Source organism: Lepus europaeus, chromosome 8 (genome assembly GCF_033115175.1).
Source record: "Lepus europaeus isolate LE1 chromosome 8, mLepTim1.pri, whole genome shotgun sequence".
NCBI lineage: Eukaryota > Metazoa > Chordata > Mammalia > Lagomorpha > Leporidae > Lepus > Lepus europaeus.
The window spans coordinates 129,596,928-129,617,804 of record NC_084834.1 but is presented as its reverse complement, the minus strand read 5'-3'; the positions used below and the strand labels follow the sequence as shown (position 1 = coordinate 129,617,804).

Sequence of the window (20,877 nt, the reverse complement as noted above, 5' to 3'; positions counted from 1 at the left end):
ATCGGTACCACGGTCACCACGTTGTCAGGTCAGGTAGCAGCACTGTGGTCACAATGTGGCAGGTCAGTTATCAGTACCACGGTCACCACATTGTCAGGTCAGGTAGCAGCGCTGTGGTCACAATGTGGCAGGTCAGTTATCAGTACCACAGTCACCACGTGGCAGGTCAGGTAGCAGCACTGTGGTCACAATGTGGCAGGTCAGTTATCGGTACCATGGTCACCACGTTGTCAGGTCAGGTAGCAGCGCTATGGTCACAATGTGGCAGGTCAGTTATCAGTACCACGGTCACCACGTTGTCAGGTCAGGTAGCAGCACTGTGGTCACAATGTGGCAGGTCAGTTATCGGTACCATGGTCACCACGTTGTCAGGTCAGGTAGCAGCGCTATGGTCACAATGTGGCAGGTCAGTTATCAGTACCACGGTCACCATGTTGTCAGGTCAGGTAGCAGCGCTGTGGTCACGACGTGGTGGGTCAGTTTTCAGTGCTGTGGTCATGACATGTCAGGTTAGGCCGCTGCATATGGCCACACATGGTGGGTCAGTTATCAGTGCCACCATCACCACCTGGCAGGTCAGGTAGCAGCACTGTGGTCACACCGTGGCAGGTCAGGCAGCAATGCCACATAACAAAAATGGTAGCATCCATAGATGGAAGTCCGGAAGCTGAGATGCTTCCCGTGTTGTGTGTTTGCTGCCTCATTTTCACAAAGAGAAGTGGCCGGCAACACAGCACCACAACTCCAGCAGGAGCCCTCGTCCGCTTCTCCCCGCCGCTGTCGACGCCAGCGTGGTGGTTCCTGGTTTGCCGTTAGTGTGATGTCATCTTCGAGTTCGCACACATCAAGTTCACACACATCATACACACATCAGGAGAATCCACCCTGTGCAGTGGAACTGGGAATGTGTCATCACAGGTTGCGTCTTCAACTTTAACTGACTGTCAGATTTTTATCTTTTCTACCGTGTTTTGTGAAGCCACATTTGTAACGTAGCTTCTACAGCAAACGTTAGACAGAGATACACACATGAGTGGATTCACAATCGGCAGCTTTTTAATAAGAAGGGAGATCGTGTGAAATTATGTGTTATTGAGAAACAGAGCAAATGATAATGGGATGACAACTTGATGCTGCCGATTCCGACTACCAAACACGACTTTGCTGTTGCTGGCTGCGTGTCGAATTCCCCTTGAAAACTTGCTGTAATTGTAGAAAGATACGATCCACTCTGGTTGTCCCTCCTGGTGTAGCCACATGCACAGTTAGAACCTGCCACTGGAGCAGGCAGCACGCCGAGTGGCCGCCCGAGGGGCCGCTCCCCGGGACCCTGTCGGCTCCTCAGAGGGGACACAGGGCCGAGTCTTGCCCTGAGGCCGCTGTGTGAGGTGGCAGGAGAGGCCTCACTCCCCTGCCCGGTGTGAGAAGCACCTCGCTCCTCTCTCAGGCTCCTCGGGGCCCAATGGTCCCTACTGGGTACCGTGAGTCCCAGTTGCTGAGGGGCCACAGCTGGGAGTGAGCACGGGGCAGGGTGTGGGGATCCAGGATCATCCAGGCAGCTGCTGGATCAGATAACATATGCACTTCCGTGTAGTTCTGAGTCCCCCTAGACGGCTTTTGAGTAGCACGAGCCCTGGCTGTCCAGAGACCTCCGAGCCCAGCCCCAGTGAGCGTCCACCATCAGACAGCATCGCGGGGAGGGGGCACCTGCCGTCCCTAGGTTCCTGAGCTCCGAGGGGGAATGTCTTGTGTTGGCTTCCATTTATGAGAGGCAGGCTCGGCAGACAGAGCTGTTGTCTGCTGGTGCACTCCCTAGATGCCCCCAAGGGAGCCGGGACCTCCATCAGGATCTCCCGTGTGGGTGGTGGGGACCCTTCCTGCTTCCTCCGGGGTGTGTGTCGGCAGGGAGCCTGTGTCCGCAGGGAGCCAGGAGCCTATGTGTGCAGTGTGAGAACCGGGACTGTCCTCTCGGCCACTGCACCGGGCACCTGCCCAGCCTCGTGGTTCTCTGGAGTGGTTGCTGTGGTGTGAACACATGACCGTCCCCTCGTGGGCCCTGACGGCTGGAAAGATCCCGCCCTCCCGTGAGCGCCAGGCATCTCACCTTTCCCGCCCACGGTGACCCGGCTGCTGGTGCCCAGGTGCTAACGGCGCTTCTGTTCTGTTCACAGACCGGCCGTACTCATGGTCGCCCACGCCACCCTTCGATGAGGAGAGCTACTCCCCTCCCAGGAACATGAAAGGGCTGTCGGCCAGCCGAAGCGCCGCCCCGCTGTGCTCCAGCCACACCTGCGGCCTGACGCCACCTGGGGACTTCGAGCACAGCCACGGCCACCTGCACCATGGGCCGGAGGCCAGGCCGCCCTACCTGCTCAGCCCCACGGACGGCTGCCCCGTGGAGCATCACCGCTGCTCGCCGCGCAGCTCCATCCACTCGGAGTGCGTGGTGACACCTGTGGCGCTGGGCGAGCACGTGTCCAGCACGTTCCCCAGGATGCACTACAGCTCGCACTACGACGCCAGGGACACCTGCGCCGTGGCCCACACCAGCACCAAGGCCAACCGCATCCCCGCCAACCTCCTGGACCAGTTCGAGAAGCAGCTGCCACTGCACCGGGACGGCTTCCACACCCTGCAGTACCAGCGGACGTCAGCCGCGGCCGAGCAGCGCAGCGAGAGCCCGGGCAGGATCCGGCACCTCGTGCACTCAGTGCAGAAGCTCTTCACCAAGTCGCACTCGCTGGAGGGCACCTCCAAGAGCAGCGTCAACGGGAACAAGGGGGACGGCCGGGCGGACGACCACCACCACGGCCACCACTCCAAACACAGCAAGAGGGCCAAGAGCAAGGACCGCAAGGCCGAGGGCAAGCACAGGGCCGGCCTGAGCAGCTGGTGGAGTTCGGACGACAACCTGGACAGTGACAGCACGTACCGGACGCCCAGCGCGGCCGCCCGGCACCACGTGGACCGCATGGCCCACTGCTACCCCGAGGCGCTGCCGGGCCCCTTCGGGGACCTGTCCCTCAAGACCTCCAAGAGCAGCAGTGACGTAAAATGCTCGGCCTGCGAGGGCTTCGCCGGCACCCCTGAGGCCAAGTACATGAAGCGCAGCTCCTGGTCCACGCTCACGGTGAGCCAGGCCAAGGAGGCCTCCCGCAAGAGCTCCCTGAACCTGGACCAGGCCCTGGCCCCCCAGGGCCTCAAGCCAGCCCTGCGGCCGTGTCACTACCTCCAGGTGAGAGGCCCCTGCCAAGCGGTCAGGCGTCATGGAGATGCGGGGTGGGAGCCAGTGTGGTATTGGACGCACATGTGTGCCTGGGGATGCCGACGTCCATGTTGCCGTGTGTGCCTGGGGTATCGACATCTGTGTCGCTGTGTGTCTGGGTAGGTCGACATCCATGTCACCATGTGAGCCTGGGGGTGTCGACATCCATGTGGTTGCATGTGCCTGGGGATGGTGACATCCATGTAACCATATGTGCCTGGGGATGTTGACATCTGTGTCACCGTGTGTGCCTGGGATGTCGACATCTGTGTCACCATGTGTGCCTGGGATGTAGACATCTGTGTACCATGTGTGCCTGGGATGTAGACATCTGTGTCACCATGTGTGTCTGGGGTGTTGACATCTGTGTCATTGCGTGTGCCTAGGGATGTCAGCATCCATGTCACCATGTGTGCCTGGGGGTGTCGACATCCATATTGCTGCATGTGTCTGGGGTGTTGACATCTGTGTCATTGCGTGTGCCTGGGATGTCAACATCTGTGTCACCATGTGTGCCTGGGGATGTTGACATCTGTGTCACCATGTGTGCCTGGGATGTAGACATCTGTGTCACCATGTGAGCCTGGGGATGTTGACATCTGTGTCACCATGTGTGCCTGGGGATGTTGACATCTGTGTCACCATGTGTGCCTAGGGATGTTGACACCTGTGTCACCATGTGTGCCTGGGGGTGTCGACATCCATATTGCTGCGTGTATCTGGGGTGTTGACATCTGTGTCATTGCGTGTGTCTGTGGATGTCAACATCCATGTCACCATGTGAGCCTGGGGGTGTCAACATCCATATTGCTGCATGTGCCTGGGGATGGTGACATCTGTGTCGCCGTGTGTGCTTGGGGATATGGAGTGAGGTGTCAGTGGGATCCATATCGGGGTGAGAACATGTCGGGGCACCCTCTGTGAGTTTCAGTGCCACCTGAAACAGTCACTGATACACTGCCGTCACCAGGCCCTCCGAGCTCCTCCCTGTCCCCCTGGGGATCGGCCCTTGACCTCCATGCCCCCTCCCGCTGTGGCCCTGGCCACCGCCACCAGTGTCCACTTCCATGGGTTCTGTGTGGCTCCTGTGCAGGAGTGAGCACGTGTGACACTTGTGGGCCTGTGCCCAGCCTGTGCCCAGCCTGCCTCCCTGACCATGGGGCCTCCCAGGGCCCATGTGTTGACCCGGGGGAATAGTGTTCCACTGTGGTCTCCTGCCGTGCCTGCTTACCCAGTGCACCTGGACATGTAGACGCCTAGGTCAGCTCCATCTCCTGGCCTCTGTGCAAGGGCTGTGGGGACATCATCACAGGGGGCTCTGGCCTGCTCTGGGAGCCATTTGTCTACACAGGTGGGTGTCATGGGGGTTCTGGCCTGCTCTGGGAGCCAATTATCTACACAGGCGGGTGTCACAGAGGCTCTGTCCTGTTCTGGGGGCCGTTCGTCTACACAGGCAGGTGTGGCAGGGGCTCTGGCCTGCTCTGGGGCCATTCATCTACACAGGCAGGTGTCACAGGGGGCTCTAGCTTGCCCTGGGGGCCAGTCATCCACGCAGGCAGTTCATCTACACAGGCAGGCTGTTTGTCTACACAGGCAGGTGTCATGGGGGCTCTGGGCTGCCCTGGGAGCTGTTCGTCTACACAGGCTGGTGTCACGGGGGCTCTGGGCTGCCCTGGGAGCTGTTCGTCTACACAGGCAGGTGTCATGGGAGCTCTGGGCTTCCCTGGGAGCTGTTCGTCTACACAGGCTGGTGTCACGGGGGCTCCGTCCTGCTCTGGGTGCCAGTTGTCCACAGAGGCAGGCACCTCCACCCCACCCCGGGGCCTGCAGCACCTCCGCCAGATCTGTGCTCACTGGAACACTGGTGTCTGTCCCCACGGGAGTGGGCCCAGGGCTGTCCTGCACCCACTTCCCAGGCCTGACTCAGAGTCTGCCTCTGCGTGGTGCGTGTGCTTCTCTGGGGTGGATGAGACGAACTTGCCAAAGGCCAAGGCGAGTGAAATTGGATAATGGAGCTTGTGCGCTGAGGAGCTTCTGTGTTTCGATGCCTCGGTGCCTCCCGTGCCGCCTGAAGGTGCCGGTGTGCGTCAGCCCCTGGGGGATGCCCACCTCTGCAACAGCGGCTCAGCCCCTGCTTCTGCTGCCCGACACTGCTGCCAGCAAACCCCAAAAGCCCAGGCCTCTCCCTACCGTGCACAGACCACTGTGCCTGCCGGAGCACGTGTGGTTAGGACAGGTCCTCTGGACGTGGGAGTGGGGGGCTCAGTGCTGGGGACCCCCTCGGCAGGCAGCAGACAGCCAGCCGCCTCTCTTCCCAGGAGCCCCGTATGGCCATCAGCCCGGTAGTCCCAGTGTGTGGCCCTGGCTGACGGCTGAGGGACTGGGTGGTGGCCAGATGGAATGCTGTTTGTGCGCTAGTGGAAAAGAGCTGTGCCCCCGCCCGCGGCAGCTGTGGACTGGAAAGTCCTGTGTCTGCTTGTGCAGAGGCGCATGGCGGGCAGAGCTGGGGTCTCTCTCGTGCACTTCCTGGGATGTCTCTGGTTCCCAGTTCCCTGACGGCCCCAGCCTCGGGGCCCCTCCCTCGCTCTGTGCCTTCTCTCTTTGACCTCTTGTAACCTCCTGCCGTGTCCTCTGCTGTCCCTGGTCCCAGCGTCCACCTGGCCCTGGACCCCACTGTGTCTGAGGGTCTGCTCTGCCCCTGGGCAGGGGAGGAGGCGGCCGGGGGAGGGGCAGTGGCCTCTCCCCATCCAGATCTGCTCCCAGCTCCCTCCTCCCTGCCGCCCCTTCCCCTGTGTGTCTCACCCTGCAGCGAGCTGCTCCGAGCCGGCTCCTCGGGGCCTGCCTTCTCACTGTGCACACCCAGAGCTTCCAGCCACGGTGTTCAGTCCGCGTCCATGCAGCGCGGATGCTGACTTGAAGAGCGCCCCCTGTGGGTTTCAGGGTGCTGCTTCCGCGTGGTTGTCGTGGTGGCTTGGTGGGCTTGTGCCAAGGGGCTGTCGCTCTGCCCTTCTTCAGCGCCCGTTCTCGTGGGTTCTGTTTTCGTGATGGGCTCAGGTCTGGTGTCTGGAGAGCGGCCTTGCTGGGCGGTTTTGGTAGATGTTTTCCCTCTCCCCAGCACCCGTAATTCCAACAGTCGCTCCACTGCTGGTCTCCCTTACGGGTCAGGCCTTCCTTCTGTAACCCTTTTGTTTGAGTTGTCTCAAAAGGCCTGTCTTCGTTTCAGTTCTTTCTCCTCTCAGACCGAGTCTATCTGGGGGACTCTCGACTATGTTTTTATGTCACTTACTGAGTTACTGAGCTCTGCGTTTTCTGTGTGGTTCTTTGGAGGGATCTCCCTTTGCTGGGTTTCTTACTCGGATCGGTAACGGTTTCCCTAACTTCATTGACTTGTTTGTGTTTCCTCTGAGACTTCCCCAGAATCATCGCTTTGAATTTTGCAAAGCATCCTCAGTTTCCTTTTCCTCGGGGTATTTTTCCAGTTGCTGTGTTCCTGTGGCCCTGCCTTTCCACACCGGGATTCGCGTGTCTGGAAGCTCTGCTGTCTCCCGTCTCATAGCTGGGCCTCGTGGTGGGGAGGGCCTGTCTCGTGGCAGTGCATCAGGTGTGGTTGATGTGCGTGGTCCTCCTGCTTCCCCACGGGCAGCAGACTGCAGCCTCTGTCCAGCTCTCAGCCGCGACCTGTGGTTGTAGGTGCTGTGCCTGGGGAGCCCGTCAGACTCCACACATTCTGCGGGGCAGGCAACACGGCATGGACATGGCATGGACACGGCATGGACACGGCAGTGAGGACAGGGCGCCCGCTGTGCGGCCACTCCAGTGCGTCTGAGCAGGGGTGGTACAGTGCTCACAGCAGAAGAAAGGCGCCTGCCGTCTCTACAAGCCCTGTAGGGGTGGGGCCGCACCTGTGGGCCTGGGCAGATCCAGCACACCTGCTGGTCTCTGGGGGCTGGGAACCGGGGGCCACTCCACCAGGTCCATCTACTTTGGTCTCTGTCAATCAGTCAAGTTGCTAATTACCGTCTGTCTCCCTGGCAAAATGCAGGCTTCGTGTTGTGTGGGGCTGTTCCACCCCACCAGGCAGTAGCCAGGCAGTCAGATCCCAGAGGGAGGGCATGAGTGCCACCCGGTCCCAGGGCTCACCGCACTCTTGCTGCTCCAAGGCCAGAGCCCCTGCAGGCGCTGAGGTGGCCATTGGCCAGCACCAGGAGTCCCGTCTCCCAGGAAGGCGGGAGCTGTGCCTTAGTGGCTGACAGCTCCTCAGAAACCCTCCACAGTACTGGCTGCAGAGGCAGAGAGTGAGAAACAAAGCTTGTAGTCAGGTCTCTGTCCCTGGGGATGAGAACCCAAACGGCCTGCTCCCAGCACCAGTGTGTGGTTTGCAAGGGGGGCTTCGGCTTCTGCAGACCACTGGTGTTCCGAACGGGATCATCTACAGATTGGCAGGAACCTGGGGTTGCAGTCACTGCTCCTTCCAAAGCCTGCAGCAGAATCCTGCCCGAGTGACAGGAGCAGAAGGGGTCGGCTCGGCCGGCTGCACCTGCAGAGTCCTGGGCTGAGTTAAAATGCAGGGTTTGCCTTGACTCAGGTGTGGCAAGGCCAGCAGGTCAGGAGCAGTGCCACAACCTCAGGAGGACGGGGCACACCGGGCAGGGCCACGCCACATGGACCACACCCAGAGGCACAGAGAAACAGGAGCCAGAGCCTTGACCGCTTCTGTGGGAGACTTGACGGACACAGTGACCGTTGGGGTTGGACAACTGAGCGATTTCAACAGTGCTGGGGGCCAGATGCTTTCCCTCCTTGCTGGGCGCAGCACATGGGGTGGGGTCCCAGGCATGGGAGCCCCACGGAGGAGGAGGTGGGGATTGGGCTCTGGGGATTTCCTGTGAAGGGCAGGATGGCCTGGGAGTCGATGACTGTCCCCCAGAGCTGGCCAGCCCGGGGCGGGGGGGCTGCCACCCAGAGTCAGCAAGGCCCCAGGTGTCCAGGCGTTGGGCCATAGCAGCCTGCAGGTGTGGCCAACACACGAGGCTATTGAGGTGTCCAATGGCTCCCAAAGCAGACGTAAAATCCTGGATTCCCAGGTCCACTCAGGGAGAGACAGCCAGCTTGTGAGACGCGGCATCCGAGCTCAGGGAAATGCAAAGGCCTCCCGCTGCGTTCTCCATGGCCGTCCCAGCAGCAGGGTCAAGGGGCGCCCCAGGCCCTCCAGCCCCTGCGGAGCGGATGTGAGACGTGAACCGCAGGGCACGAGGCTTGTGTCACCCGTGCTCCCAGCAGACTGGGGCCCAGGCAGGGACCCAGCCTTTGTCTCGGCCCTGGGTGCCCACCCCGCAGATCTGCAGACCCCGTGAGCCCCCTGCGCGCTCGCCTGCCCACACAGTCATGCTCCCACGAGCCTGCTCCCTGCATGACAGCCAGGGACTCCGCCGGGGCAGAGGCTGGGTCGGAGACAGCGTGTGGGGGCAGAAAGAGGGGAAGGAGTTTTGGCCAAGAAAAGTGAGATGAACCCAGCAAGGCTGGGTGGGCACAGGGCAGGACTGGCAGCGTCGTCCGAGTCGCCCTCCTCGGGGAGTCATGGGCTCTGGTGTTTCCATGGCGATTGGAGCTGTGTCTCCCGTGCAGGCGGGAAGATGGCTGGGGATGCGTATATACCAGGGGTGTGTGCTTGGCCCTTCCCACACTGCTCTCCGTTCCCTTTGTGCTGGACTCTCCCACCCTCCCTGTCCACACCCCCTCTGCCTCTGTCCCCTGCAGCCCCCAGAGGGGCCCCAACCCCCGTCCTCATCGCAGGCGACGACTAGAGGACGTACCCTGGTCTGCTTGCGGGAGCCTGCTGGGGCTTCAGCCCTGGACAGGACGAGCACGGGGTGGGGGTGTCTCAGGCACTCTGCCGCTCCTCTCACAGCCAGAACGCCCGCTCAGGGGGCCGGACCTCGGTCTCGGGTTTCTGAATTGGACTCTGGGTCTCGCTGTCTGGAGAGGTTTCTGCCGTGAGCAGTGTCGGCTTGGTACACCAGACAGAAGCATACAAGCCCGACTCAGTGCTCATGTGTCTGCTGCAGAAAAGTCTTGACCTTGCTTGCTATGGAAATGCAGTTTCTGAGTCACAAAGAATTCCCTCGAGCTGCCAGAGCAGGTCTGACAGCAGGTGGGCCTGGCTCCAGCTGTCCCTGTGCGTGACGGCCGCCTCGCTGCCTCCACCTTCTGCTCCGGTTCATCCGCAGGTGCCCTCCTGCCGGTCAGCAGGAGTTAACCAGAACCCCAGGCCGTGCTCCCGGGACGCCTGCCCCTCGCCGGTCACCTTCACCCCCCACTGCTCCCACAGCCCCTGTGGCCCTTCTCTTCACTTCTCTTGCCCTAATTCCACCTAAATTAATCTCACTCTGTCTGTCTCCTGGACAGAAACGTAAGGTCACTGGAGACTTTTCTTACATTAAGAATAAGGTATTGAGACCAGCACTATGGTGTAGCAGGTAAAGCCACCGCCTACAGTCCTGGCATCTCATATGCGTGCCGGTTTGAGTCCTGACTGCTCCACTTCCAATCCAGCTCTCTGCTGTGGCCTGGGAAAGCAGTGGAAGATGGCCCAAGTGCTTGGGCCCTGCACCCGCATGGGAGACCTGGAAGAAGCTTGTAGCTCCTAGATTCAAATCAGCTCAGCTCCAGCTGTTGCAGCCCTTTGGGGAGTGAACAGCAGACGGAAGACTTTCTCTCTCCCACCTCCCCCTCTCTGCTTCTCCTTCTCGCTCTGTGTAACTCCAACTTTCAAATAAAATAAATAACTTTTAAAAAATAAGGTATTAATTAATGTGAAAGGCAGAGACACAGAGATCCAGAGATCTTCCAAATGGCCACAATAACCAGGCTGGGCCAAGTGGAAGCCAGGAGCCAGGAGCTTCTTCCGGGTCTCCCACATGGGTGCAGGGGCCTGAGCACTTGGGCCGTCTTCTGCCGCTTTCCCAGGCCGTAGCAGGGAGCTGGATTGGAAGTGGAGCAGCCGGGGCAGAACCGGTGGCCATATGGGATGTGCACCTTTACCCGCTGTGCCACAACGCTGACCCTGAGTTTTTTTTAATGATTTTTATCATGTATTTGAAAGGCAGAATTAGAGCAAGAGGGTGGTCTTCCATCATTGGTTCACTCCCCAGATGGCTGCTGGTAGCCAAAACCAGGAGCCCGGGTTAGGGTCGTGCTCCTGCCTGGTGAGACCCCAGCGCAGGCCGTGTGAGGAGTGCAGTGGGCAGCGCCGCCCCGCTCCCCGGCTCCTGTGTGCACAAGGCAGACCCGCCAAAGCCAGGCAGACCCTCCAAAGCCATGCATCCCATCCGTGTGCGGTTCCGGAGTGAACAAAGGCCCCAGGCGAGGGGCTTCCCTCCCAGGAGCCTGGCAGACGGGGGTCAGGACGGGAGTGAGGGGCCCTTCATGATGATGACACGGAACCCACAGGCCCTCCCCGGGGCTCTCCTGTCTCCTCAAGCAGTGCAGCAGGAGGCGTGGCCGAGCCCCGCACCGCAGGCCCACGTGGTGGTCGTGGGGTCCCGCACACTACTGTGCTTTTGCGTCCGTGAGCGTGGCCATGGCAGCCCAAAGCCAGCGGAGCAGCAGGGAGGGAAAGCTGTGCCGGGCGCCGGGCACCAAGGGTGGACACGGCGCAGGCCGGCCGTCTCCTCCTGGCCATGCACTGGACGCCGGGTGGACAGCACCATGTGGGTGGCTCGGTTCTAATCTCTGACACGCATGAGGTGTGCAGGGCTCCTTCTCGAGTGGGAGGGGCACATGCACTGGCCCCAGGCATGGTTCTCGCCGCGTCACCCGCAGGCAGGTGGGGGCTGGACCCCATCCCGCGTTTCCTCCCCCACGCCTGGCTGCCACAGGAGCGGCACCGTGGCATGGTTCTCGCTGATGAGGGGACAAGCGGCCCTTGCTTTCCAGACGCCTCTCTGTCCTGTCACGTGGTCGCACCTCCCGCCCCCTCTGTCCTGTCACGTGACCTGCCTCCCGCCCTGAGAGCCCTCATGTTCCCTCTGTGTCTCTCATGTCACGTGGCCGCATCCCCATATGGGATGTCCCTCATTCCCCGCCCATCCTGTCACGTGGCCACATCCCCCACTCCCATGATCCTCACTCCCTGTCCCGTCCTGTCACGTGGCTGCGGTCCCCACTCCCATGATCCTCACTCCCACCCGTCCTGTCACGTGGCCACATCCCCCACTCCCGTGATCCTCACTCCCACCGTCCTGTCACGTGGCCATGGTCCCCACTCCCATGATCCTCACTCCCTGCCCATCCTGTCACGTGGCCACATCCCCCACTCCCATGGTCCTCACTCCCTGTCCCGTCCTGTCACGTGGCCACATCCCCCACTCCCATGATCCTCACTCCCACCCGTCCTGTCACGTGGCTGCACCCCCCACTCCCATGATCCTCACTCCCACCCATCCTGTCATGTGGCCACATCCCACACTTCCATGATCCTCACTCCCTGTCCCGTCCTGTCACGTGGCCACATCCCCCACTCCCATGATCCTCACTCCCTGTCCCGTCCTGTCATGTGGCCACATCCCCCACTCCCATGATCCTCACTCCCACCCGTCCTGTCACGTGGCCACATCCCCCACTCCCATGATCCTCACTCCCACCTGCCTGTCATGTGGCCACATCCCCCACTCCCATGGTCCTCACTCCCCACCCGTCCTGTCACGTGGCCACATCCCCCACTCCATGATCCTCACTCCCACCCGTCCTGTCACGTGGCCACATCCCACACTTCCATGATCCTCACTCCCTGTCCCGTCCTGTCACGTGGCCACATCCCCCACTCCCATGATCCTCACTCCCTGTCCCGTCCTGTCATGTGGCCACATCCCCCACTCCCATGATCCTCACTCCCACCCGTCCTGTCACGTGGCCACATCCCCCACTCCCATGATCCTCACTCCCACCTGCCTGTCATGTGGCCACATCCCCCACTCCCATGGTCCTCACTCCCCACCCGTCCTGTCACGTGGCCACATCCCCCACTCCCATGATCCTCACTCCCACCCGTCCTGTCACGTGGCTGCATCCCCCACTCCCATGATCCTCACTCCCACCGTCCTGTCATGTGGCCGCGGTCCCCACTCCCATGATCCTCACTCCCACCCATCCTGTCACGTGGCCACATCCCCCACTCCCATGATCCTCACTCCCACCCGTCCTGTCACGTGGCTGCACCCCCCACTCCCATGATCCTCACTCCCACCCATCCTGTCATGTGGCCACATCCCACACTTCCATGATCCTCACTCCCTGTCCCGTCCTGTCACGTGGCCACATCCCCCACTCCCATGATCCTCACTCCCTGTCCCGTCCTGTCATGTGGCCACATCCCCCACTCCCATGATCCTCACTCCCACCCGTCCTGTCACGTGGCCACATCCCCCACTCCCATGATCCTCACTCCCACCCGCCTGTCATGTGGCCACATCCCCCACTCCCATGGTCCTCACTCCCACCCGTCCTGTCACGTGGCCACATCCCCCACTCCCATGATCCTCACTCCCACCCGTCCTGTCACGTGGCCACATCCCACACTTCCATGATCCTCACTCCCTGTCCCGTCCTGTCATGTGGCCACATCCCCCACTCCCATGATCCTCACTCCCTGTCCCGTCCTGTCACGTGGCCACATCCCCCACTCCCATGATCCTCACTCCCACCCGTCCTGTCATGTGGCCACATCCCACACTTCCATGATCCTCACTCCCTGTCCCGTCCTGTCACGTGGCCACATCCCCCACTCCCATGATCCTCACTCCCACCCGTCCTGTCATGTGGCCACATCCCCCACTCCCATGATCCTCACTCCCACCCGTCCTGTCATGTGGCCACATCCCACACTTCCATGATCCTCACTCCCCACCCATCCTGTCATGTGGCCACATCCCCCACTCCCATGATCCTCACTCCCACCCGTCCTGTCACGTGGCCACATCCCCCACTCCCATGATCCTCACTCCCACCCGTCCTGTCATGTGGCCACGGTCCCCACTCCCATGGTCCTCACTCCCACCCGTCCTGTCATGTGGCCACATCCCCCACTCCCATGGTCCTCACTCCCTGTCCCGTCCTGTCATGTGGCCACATGCCCCACTCCCATGATCCTCACTCCCCGCCCGTCCTGTCACGTGCCGCGTCCCCTGCCCCATGCCCTCATGTTCCCACCCCATCCTGTCACATGGCCGCATGCCCGCCCCCAGTGCATGATGGCAGGCGCCAGGCGGGCAGACTGATTGGCTGTGCCTGCTCTCTCCTAGGTGCCTCAGGACGAGTGGGGCGGGTACCCGGCGGGCGGCAAGGATGAGGAGATCCCGTGCCGCAGGATGCGCAGCGGCAGCTACATCAAAGCCATGGGCGACGAGGAGAGTGGCGGCTCGGACTCCAGTCCCAAGACGTCGCCAACGGCGCGGGAGCCACTGCTGAGGCCCACGGGACCCAGGCCGCTGGGAGCCCTGCACACGTAAGCGAGGCAGCCCAGCTCCTCAGCTGGAATGGTGACTTCCCGGTGCCGACGGCTCTGAGGAAGTGCCATGGCGGCGTCCGTGCAGTGTGTGAGACGCAGCGTGATGCGCCGGTGCCTCTCTGATGCCGCCCAGGCTCCAGCCTCCATCAGGGAACACGCGTGCCTACCCTGCGAGTGTGTGTCCCTACTGTGTGATCACATGTCCCTACCGTGTGAGCACATGTCCTACCGTGTGAGAGTGTGTCCCTAACATGTGATCACATGTCCCTGCCATGTGAGTGTGTGTCCCTACCATGCAAGCATGTGTCCCTACCGTGTGATCACATGTCCCTACCATGTGAGTACATGTCCCTACAGTGTGAGCACGTGGCCCTACCATGCGAGCACATATCCCTGCCATGTGAGTGCATATCCCTACCATGTGAGCACATGGCCCTACCATGCGAGCATGTGTCCCTACTGCATGAGCACATGTCCCTACTGCATGAGCACATGTCCCTACCATGTGATCACATGTCACTACTGTGTGATCACATGTCCCTGCCGTGTGAGTGCATATCCCTACCGTGTGAGCACGTGGCCCTACCATGCGAGCACGTGTCCCTACTGCATGAGCACGTGGCCCTACCATGTGATCACATGTCACTACTGTGTGATCACATGTCCCTACCATGTGAGCATGTGTCCCTACCATGTGAGTACATGTCCCTACCATGTGAGCATGTGTCCCTACCATGTGAGCACCAGTCCCTACCTTGTGATCACATGTCCCTACTGTGCGAGTGCATGTCCCTACCATGTGAGCGTGTGTCCCTACCATGCAAGCACATGTCCCTACCACATGTCACTACTGTGTGATCACATGTCCCTACCATGTGAGTATGTGTCCCTACAGTGTGAGCACGTGGCCCTACCATGCGAGCACATATCCCTGCCATGTGAGTGCATATCCCTACCATGTGAGCACATGGCCCTACCATGCGAGCATGTGTCCCTACTGCATGAGCACATGTCCCTACTGCATGAGCACATGTCCCTACTATGTGATCACATGTCACTACTGTGTGATCACATGTCCCTGCCGTGTGAGTGCATATCCCTACCGTGTGAACACGTGGCCCTACCATGCGAGCACGTGTCCCTACTGCATGAGCACATGGCCCTACCATGTGATCACATGTCACTACTGTGTGATCACATGTCCCTACCATGTGAGCATGTGTCCCTACCATGTGAGTACATGTCCCTACCATGTGAGCATGTGTCCCTACCATGTGAGCACCAGTCCCTACCTTGTGATCACATGTCCCTACTGTGCGAGTGCATGTCCCTACCATGTGAGCGTGTGTCCCTACCATGCAAGCACATGTCCCTACCACATGTCACTACTGTGTGATCACATGTCCCTACCATGTGAGCACGTGTCCCTACCGTGTGAGTACATGTCCCTACCATGCGAGCACAAGTCCCTACCATGTGAGCACAAGTCCCTACCATGTGAGCACATGTCCCTACCATGCGAGTGCATGTCCCTATTGTGTGTGTCCCTACCGTGTGATCACATGTCCCTATCGTGCAAGCGCATGTCCCCACCATGTGATCACATGTCCTTACCGTGTGAGTGTATGTCCCTACCATGCGAGCACATGTCCCTACCATGCAAGGGTTCTTGTGTGTGTGTCCCTACTGTGTGAGTGTGTGCCCCTATTATGTGAGGATGTCTGTGTGTATCTACTGTGGGAGCATGTGTCCCTGTTATATGCGGGTGTGTGTCTCTGTGTACCTATGGTACAAGCATGTGCCCCTGTTATGAGAGGGTGTCTGTGTCACTACCATGTGAGCACATGTCCCTAATGTATGAGCCTGCCCATTATGTGAGGATATGTGCCCCTACTGTGTGTTCCTACTGTGTGATTGTGTGTCCCTACTGTGTGAGGATGTCTCTGCTCTGTGAGTGTATGCCCGCTATGTGATGGTATGTGTGTGTCCCTGCTATGTGAGTGAGTGCATCCCTACTGTGTGTGTCCACACTGTGTGAGAGTGTGTCCCTATATGTGAGGGTATGAATCTGTGTGAGCATGTTCTGGTGTGCAAGCCTATGCTCCTGCTGTGTGAGTGTGTCCCTGCTGTGTGTGTCCCTACTGTGTGAGTGTGTCCCTGCTGTGTGTGTCCCTACTGTGTGAGTGTGTCCCTGCTGTGTGTGTGCCCCTACTGTGTATGTCCCTACTGTGTGAGTGTGTGCCCCTACTGTGTGTGTCCCTACTGTGTGAGTGTGTGCCCCTACTGTGTGAGTGTGTCCCTGCTGTGTGTGTGCCCCTACTGTGTATGTCCCTACTGTGTGAGTGTGTCCCTACTGTGTGTGTCCCTACTGTGTGAGTGTGTCCCTGCTGTGTGTGTGCCCCTACTGTGTATGTCCCTACTGTGTGAGTGTGTCCCTACTGTGTGTGCCCCTACTGTGTGAGTGTGTCCCTGCTGTGTGTGTGCCCCTACTGTGTATGTCCCTACTGTGTGAGTGTGTGCCCCTACTGTGTGTGTCCCTGCTGTGTGAGTGTGTGCCCCTACTGTGTGAGTGTGTCCCTGCTGTGTGTGTGCCCCTACTGTGTATGTCCCTACTGTGTGAGTGTGTCCCTACTGTGTGTGTCCCTGCTGTGTGTGTGCCCCTACTGTGTGTGTCCCTACTGTGTGAGCGTGTCCCTACTGTGCAGGCACATGCCCTGTTATGTGTGGGGATGTGTGCATGTCCCTGCTATATGAGTGTGTTCCTACTGTGTGTGTCCCCACGGTGCGAGTGTGTGTCCCTATTCTGTGAGGGTGTGAATGTGTATGATGTAGGAATGTGCTCCTGGCCTCCACCCCCATGCTCCTGCTGTGTGAGCGTGTGTCCCTACTGGGTGAATGTTAGAGGCTGTGTGCACAGAGCCCCCGCTGGACTTCTTCTGTGTCTCTCTAAGAAACAGGTTTTCTCATATGGTGGGGAGAGGACTAGCTTTACAAGTGGAATATCAATGCCTTGTCCATTTGAACAGAGATACATTATTGATAAATTCTACTCATTTCCAAATTATAAACGGATAAAACCGGTAAGTCAGCTATGCACATGACCCAAAGGACATGACTGTGGCTTCCCACCATTCCCTGCGTGTGTCGTCCTGGCAGGAACATTGGGGCTGGAGGCCAGGCACTGCCTGAGCCTCCCCTGCTTTCCCAGGCAAGCAGGGGATCCGTGTGCATGCAGAGTGGAGGGGGAGGTGACTCTGCAGTGTCCTGCCCTGGTGCTGAGTTACCAGGTGAGAGGTGACCTGCCCGGGTGCACCTGTGGGCTCTGCAGTGTCCTGCCCTGGCGCTGAGTTACCAGGTGAGAGGTGACCTGCCCGGGTGCACCTGTGGGCTCTGCAGTGTCCTGCCCTGGCGCTGAGTTACCAGGTGAGAGGTGACCTGCCCGGGTGCACCTGTGGGCTCTGCAGTGTCCTGCCCTGGCGCTGAGTTACCAGGTGAGAGGTGACCTGCCCGGGTGCACCTGTGGGCTCTGCGGTGTCCTGCCCTGGCGCTGAGTTAGCAGGTGAGAGGTGACCTGCCCGGGTGCCGGTGTCAGCTCTGCAGCTTTCTGCATCTGGGCCTCATCAACAAGGGTACAACTTCTGACAGATCCAATAAGTTGTTTACCTTAGGTTACATGATAAAAATTTAAAAAGAAATTGAATTACAAACAATGTTTTCACCAACTCTGAACCTGTCTATATTACCCCGCTCAGTGCAACACAAGAGCTGAGGTCAGAATGCCAGAGCAGATGAGACGCATGCAAGGGGAAGTGTCGGTGACTGGAAGTTGGGGCCGCCTCCACGTGATGGAGAGCAGGCAGCCCGGGGCTCCCGGGGAAGGGTCCCTGCGTGGATCGAGGTGCACTCGGCTCCCCAGACGCACACGAACGTTCAAGCCCACAGTCCATGTTAACAGTTCCCTGGTGGGTGCTAGTGGTTGCTGGGTTAGTGTGGAGACCTGATACAATGCCAGCAGCTAGGCAGTGCGCCAGGGGAGGGGCTGCCGGTCACGGGCTCACCCCTGGAGGTTGTTCTCGGGAGGCAGTGGGTGATTTAAGCCATGTTCGGCCTAGCTTCCTTCTCCGATTCCTTGCTCTCTGCCTGACCAGCCCATCATGGCAGGCTTCCATGAGACTCCTGAGCCGCCCAGTCCTGACCTGCGAACCCCTCCCTCCCACGGCGCTCCTCCAAGCTGATTGACAGAATTCCTGTGACCTGGTCAGCAAAGTCACACTCAGTGACCAAGATTAGCTTTCCCTAGCCTCTTCCTGCCCGTGCCACCCTGCACCCTCCACACATGAGCCCCTGGGAGACACAGAACCCTGGGAGGTGCAGGCCCCAAGGGACACTCCCAGACACCACAAGGCAAGGTGTGGAAATCGCTTACGTTGACATCACCTCATGTTTTGCAAGTAAATTTGCATCCGTATGCCCTGTTCATTCTAGAGGTTTTTTAAATCCTGAATGGCCGTACGAGACAAAATTGATCCTTCTAAAATGATCATTAAGATACAGTTGAAGTCACTGGGCTTTCCTGTGCCCCTAGTGCCCCCACCTTCTGTGCAGAAGCTCTTGGCAGGAACAGGATGGCAGAACCTGTGCAGGTGCAGAGTGACTGTGTGCAGACTCCTGTGAACTCCAGCAGGTGTACAAGAACACAGGTGTACCTGCAGGGTGAGCTGGGGACACTTAGCTTCAGTGTGATAAGCCTGGGTCCAGGTTCTCATCGAGTTATCCCATTGGCGCACTAACACCGGGAGCCTTCCACGCCAGGCTGCCATTAGGCGGCAGGGACTGTGCCAGCAGTTCTCTGGTGACCGCTTTAGGGCTGGAAGAAGCCTGGTTTTCGCTTGGCTGTTGTCAGCCTTTGTCGTTGACCATGTGATGCAAAGCCGCGGATGCTCTGTCTCCAGGAGCTTGGTCTCCTGGTACATTGCTGTTCTGTCTGGCCTGGTCTTCCTTCCGTGAAATGGACATCAGCCCAGTCCTTCACGTAATTTCATATGAATCCTTATTGCGCATATCTATCCTTCCACTTGGACCTTGACACTCTCTCTAAATAGGGCCCACTAATAGGAAGTCTTTCACTCACAGACGAGAATGACACAAGCAGCTCACTTGTCACCTGTGTGCCTGCCATTCAGGTCCTTTGGCCATTTGTTGCCTGGTTGGGTTTTTGGGGTTGTTGTTCAGTTTTTAATTCTGTATATATTCTGGCTATTAATCCTTTGTTGCATTAGAAGCTTGTAAATGCTTCCTCACCTTCTGACAGGTGTCTTCACTGGGTGGTTTCCTTTGCTGTGCAGGAACTCCTGAGCTCCATATACTTCCATTTGTCCTATTTTGCTTTTATCACGTGCACTTCGGGGACTTTATCCAGAAGTCATTGCCTGGTCCAGCCTCTTGAAGTCCCCCATATTTTCTTCTAGATTTCCCTAGTTTCGGATCTTACCTTTACGACTTTGATCTATCTTGAGTTGATTTTTGCATAGGGGTGAGAGGGAGGAATCTAATTTCATTCTTACACAAATGTGTATCCAGTTTTGCCAGCAGCATTTATTGAAAAGGCTGATGTATGTTCTTGGCGACTTTGTCAGAAACCTGTGAGCTGTATGTGGGAGTTCTGCTTCATTCACCTGTGTCTGTTTCTAGGCCAGAACCGTGCTCTCTTAGTGACTACAGCTTTGCAGAATGCTCTCAAATCACGAGTTGCTCTGCCTGCGGCTTGACCCGCGTTGCTCAGGAGCGCATTGGCTATGCCAGGTCTCCCGTTCCATAGAATTTTAGGATTTTTCTAATTGCATAAAGGATGCCATTGGTGTGCTGATGGAGATCACACTGAACCTGTAGTTTGCCTTAGGTTTTTCACAGTATCGATTCTTCTAATCCATGAGCATGGATTTTCAATTTTCTGTTCATGTTTTTGTCCACCTTCTCTGGTTTCTTTCATCGGTGTTTTGTAATTTCACTGTAAAGTTCTAATGATTCATAACATCTCTGAGTCATTCTCAGGAGAAGATAGCACTTTAAATTGATAGAAAAAAAGGGCTTATTTCCAGACTACTTCAGGGTGGGCACTATGCAGAGTCGTTAAGGCCCCACGTGGAATACCAGCAGCTCAGGTGGGACAGCCTGGATTTCAGTCCTGGCTCCTTTGTGATCCCGGCTTCCTGCTAATTTCACCCCTAGGGATGGGGCGGCAGGAGGTGACTCTCGTACTTGAGACCCCACCATTCCTGTGGGAGACCGCGATGAGTTTTCAGCTCCTGCCTTCAGCTTGCCCAGCCCTGGCTACTGTAGGCATGTGGGAAGTAAACCAGTAAATGGAAGGTCTCTCTCTCTCTCTCTCTCTCTCTCTATCCCTCTCTCTCTTTCCCCCTTCCCCCCCTCCTTTTCAAAGAAATAAAAATTAAAGACTTTTTTTAAAATGTACTTCATAGTATATGCAAAGATAAATTCTGATGGATTTATATAAGCATCAAAATATGACATATTCACATACATGTGTGTATACGCATATACATGTATGTATATGAACACTCTGTAATCTTGCTCCAGAAGTATTTAAACATGATTCCATGGGAGGAAACAAAGAGATTGACTGATTTGAATTTAAAGAATGTATAGTTTCTTTTTGGTAAAAATAAGTGAACAAACTTGGTATTGTCATCAAGGTAAAATAATAATAAAAACTTGGGAAAGAGTTTTGAAGTATAAGAGACAGATACTCATGTTCTGAACATGTTAAGATGCTGCACAACTCAATAAGGAAGTAGTACCCTAATATAAAAATGGATAAAGGCCAGGAAAGCACTGTTCTTACAATGTTGAAACTGAGTTTCTGGGATTATACCACTCAACAATAAAAATATTAAAACTTACATCAAATAAATTTTTATAAGATTTTCTTATTTATTTGAAAGGAAACTACAGAGAGGCAGAGAGAAAGAGAGAGATTCCATCTGCTGGTTCACTCCCCAAATGGCTGCAGTGGCTGGAGCTGGGCCGATTAGAAGCCAGGAGTTTCTTCTGTGTCTCCCACAAGGGTGCAGGGCCCCAAGGACTTGGG

The 20,877-nt window shown here is 57.8% G+C and overlaps 1 protein-coding gene across 1 annotated transcript in view; it reads left to right on the top strand.

Annotated features, from left to right (window-relative positions):
• Window positions 1–20,877, top strand: part of DLGAP2 (DLG associated protein 2) — a 441,306-nt gene that overhangs the window by 341,783 nt on the left and 78,646 nt on the right. The window contains exons 5-6 of the mRNA XM_062198983.1: window positions 2,172–3,235; window positions 13,564–13,766. Of these exons, the coding sequence (XP_062054967.1) occupies window positions 2,172–3,235; window positions 13,564–13,766 (1,267 nt within the window). The remainder of the gene's footprint in view (window positions 1–2,171; window positions 3,236–13,563; window positions 13,767–20,877) is intronic.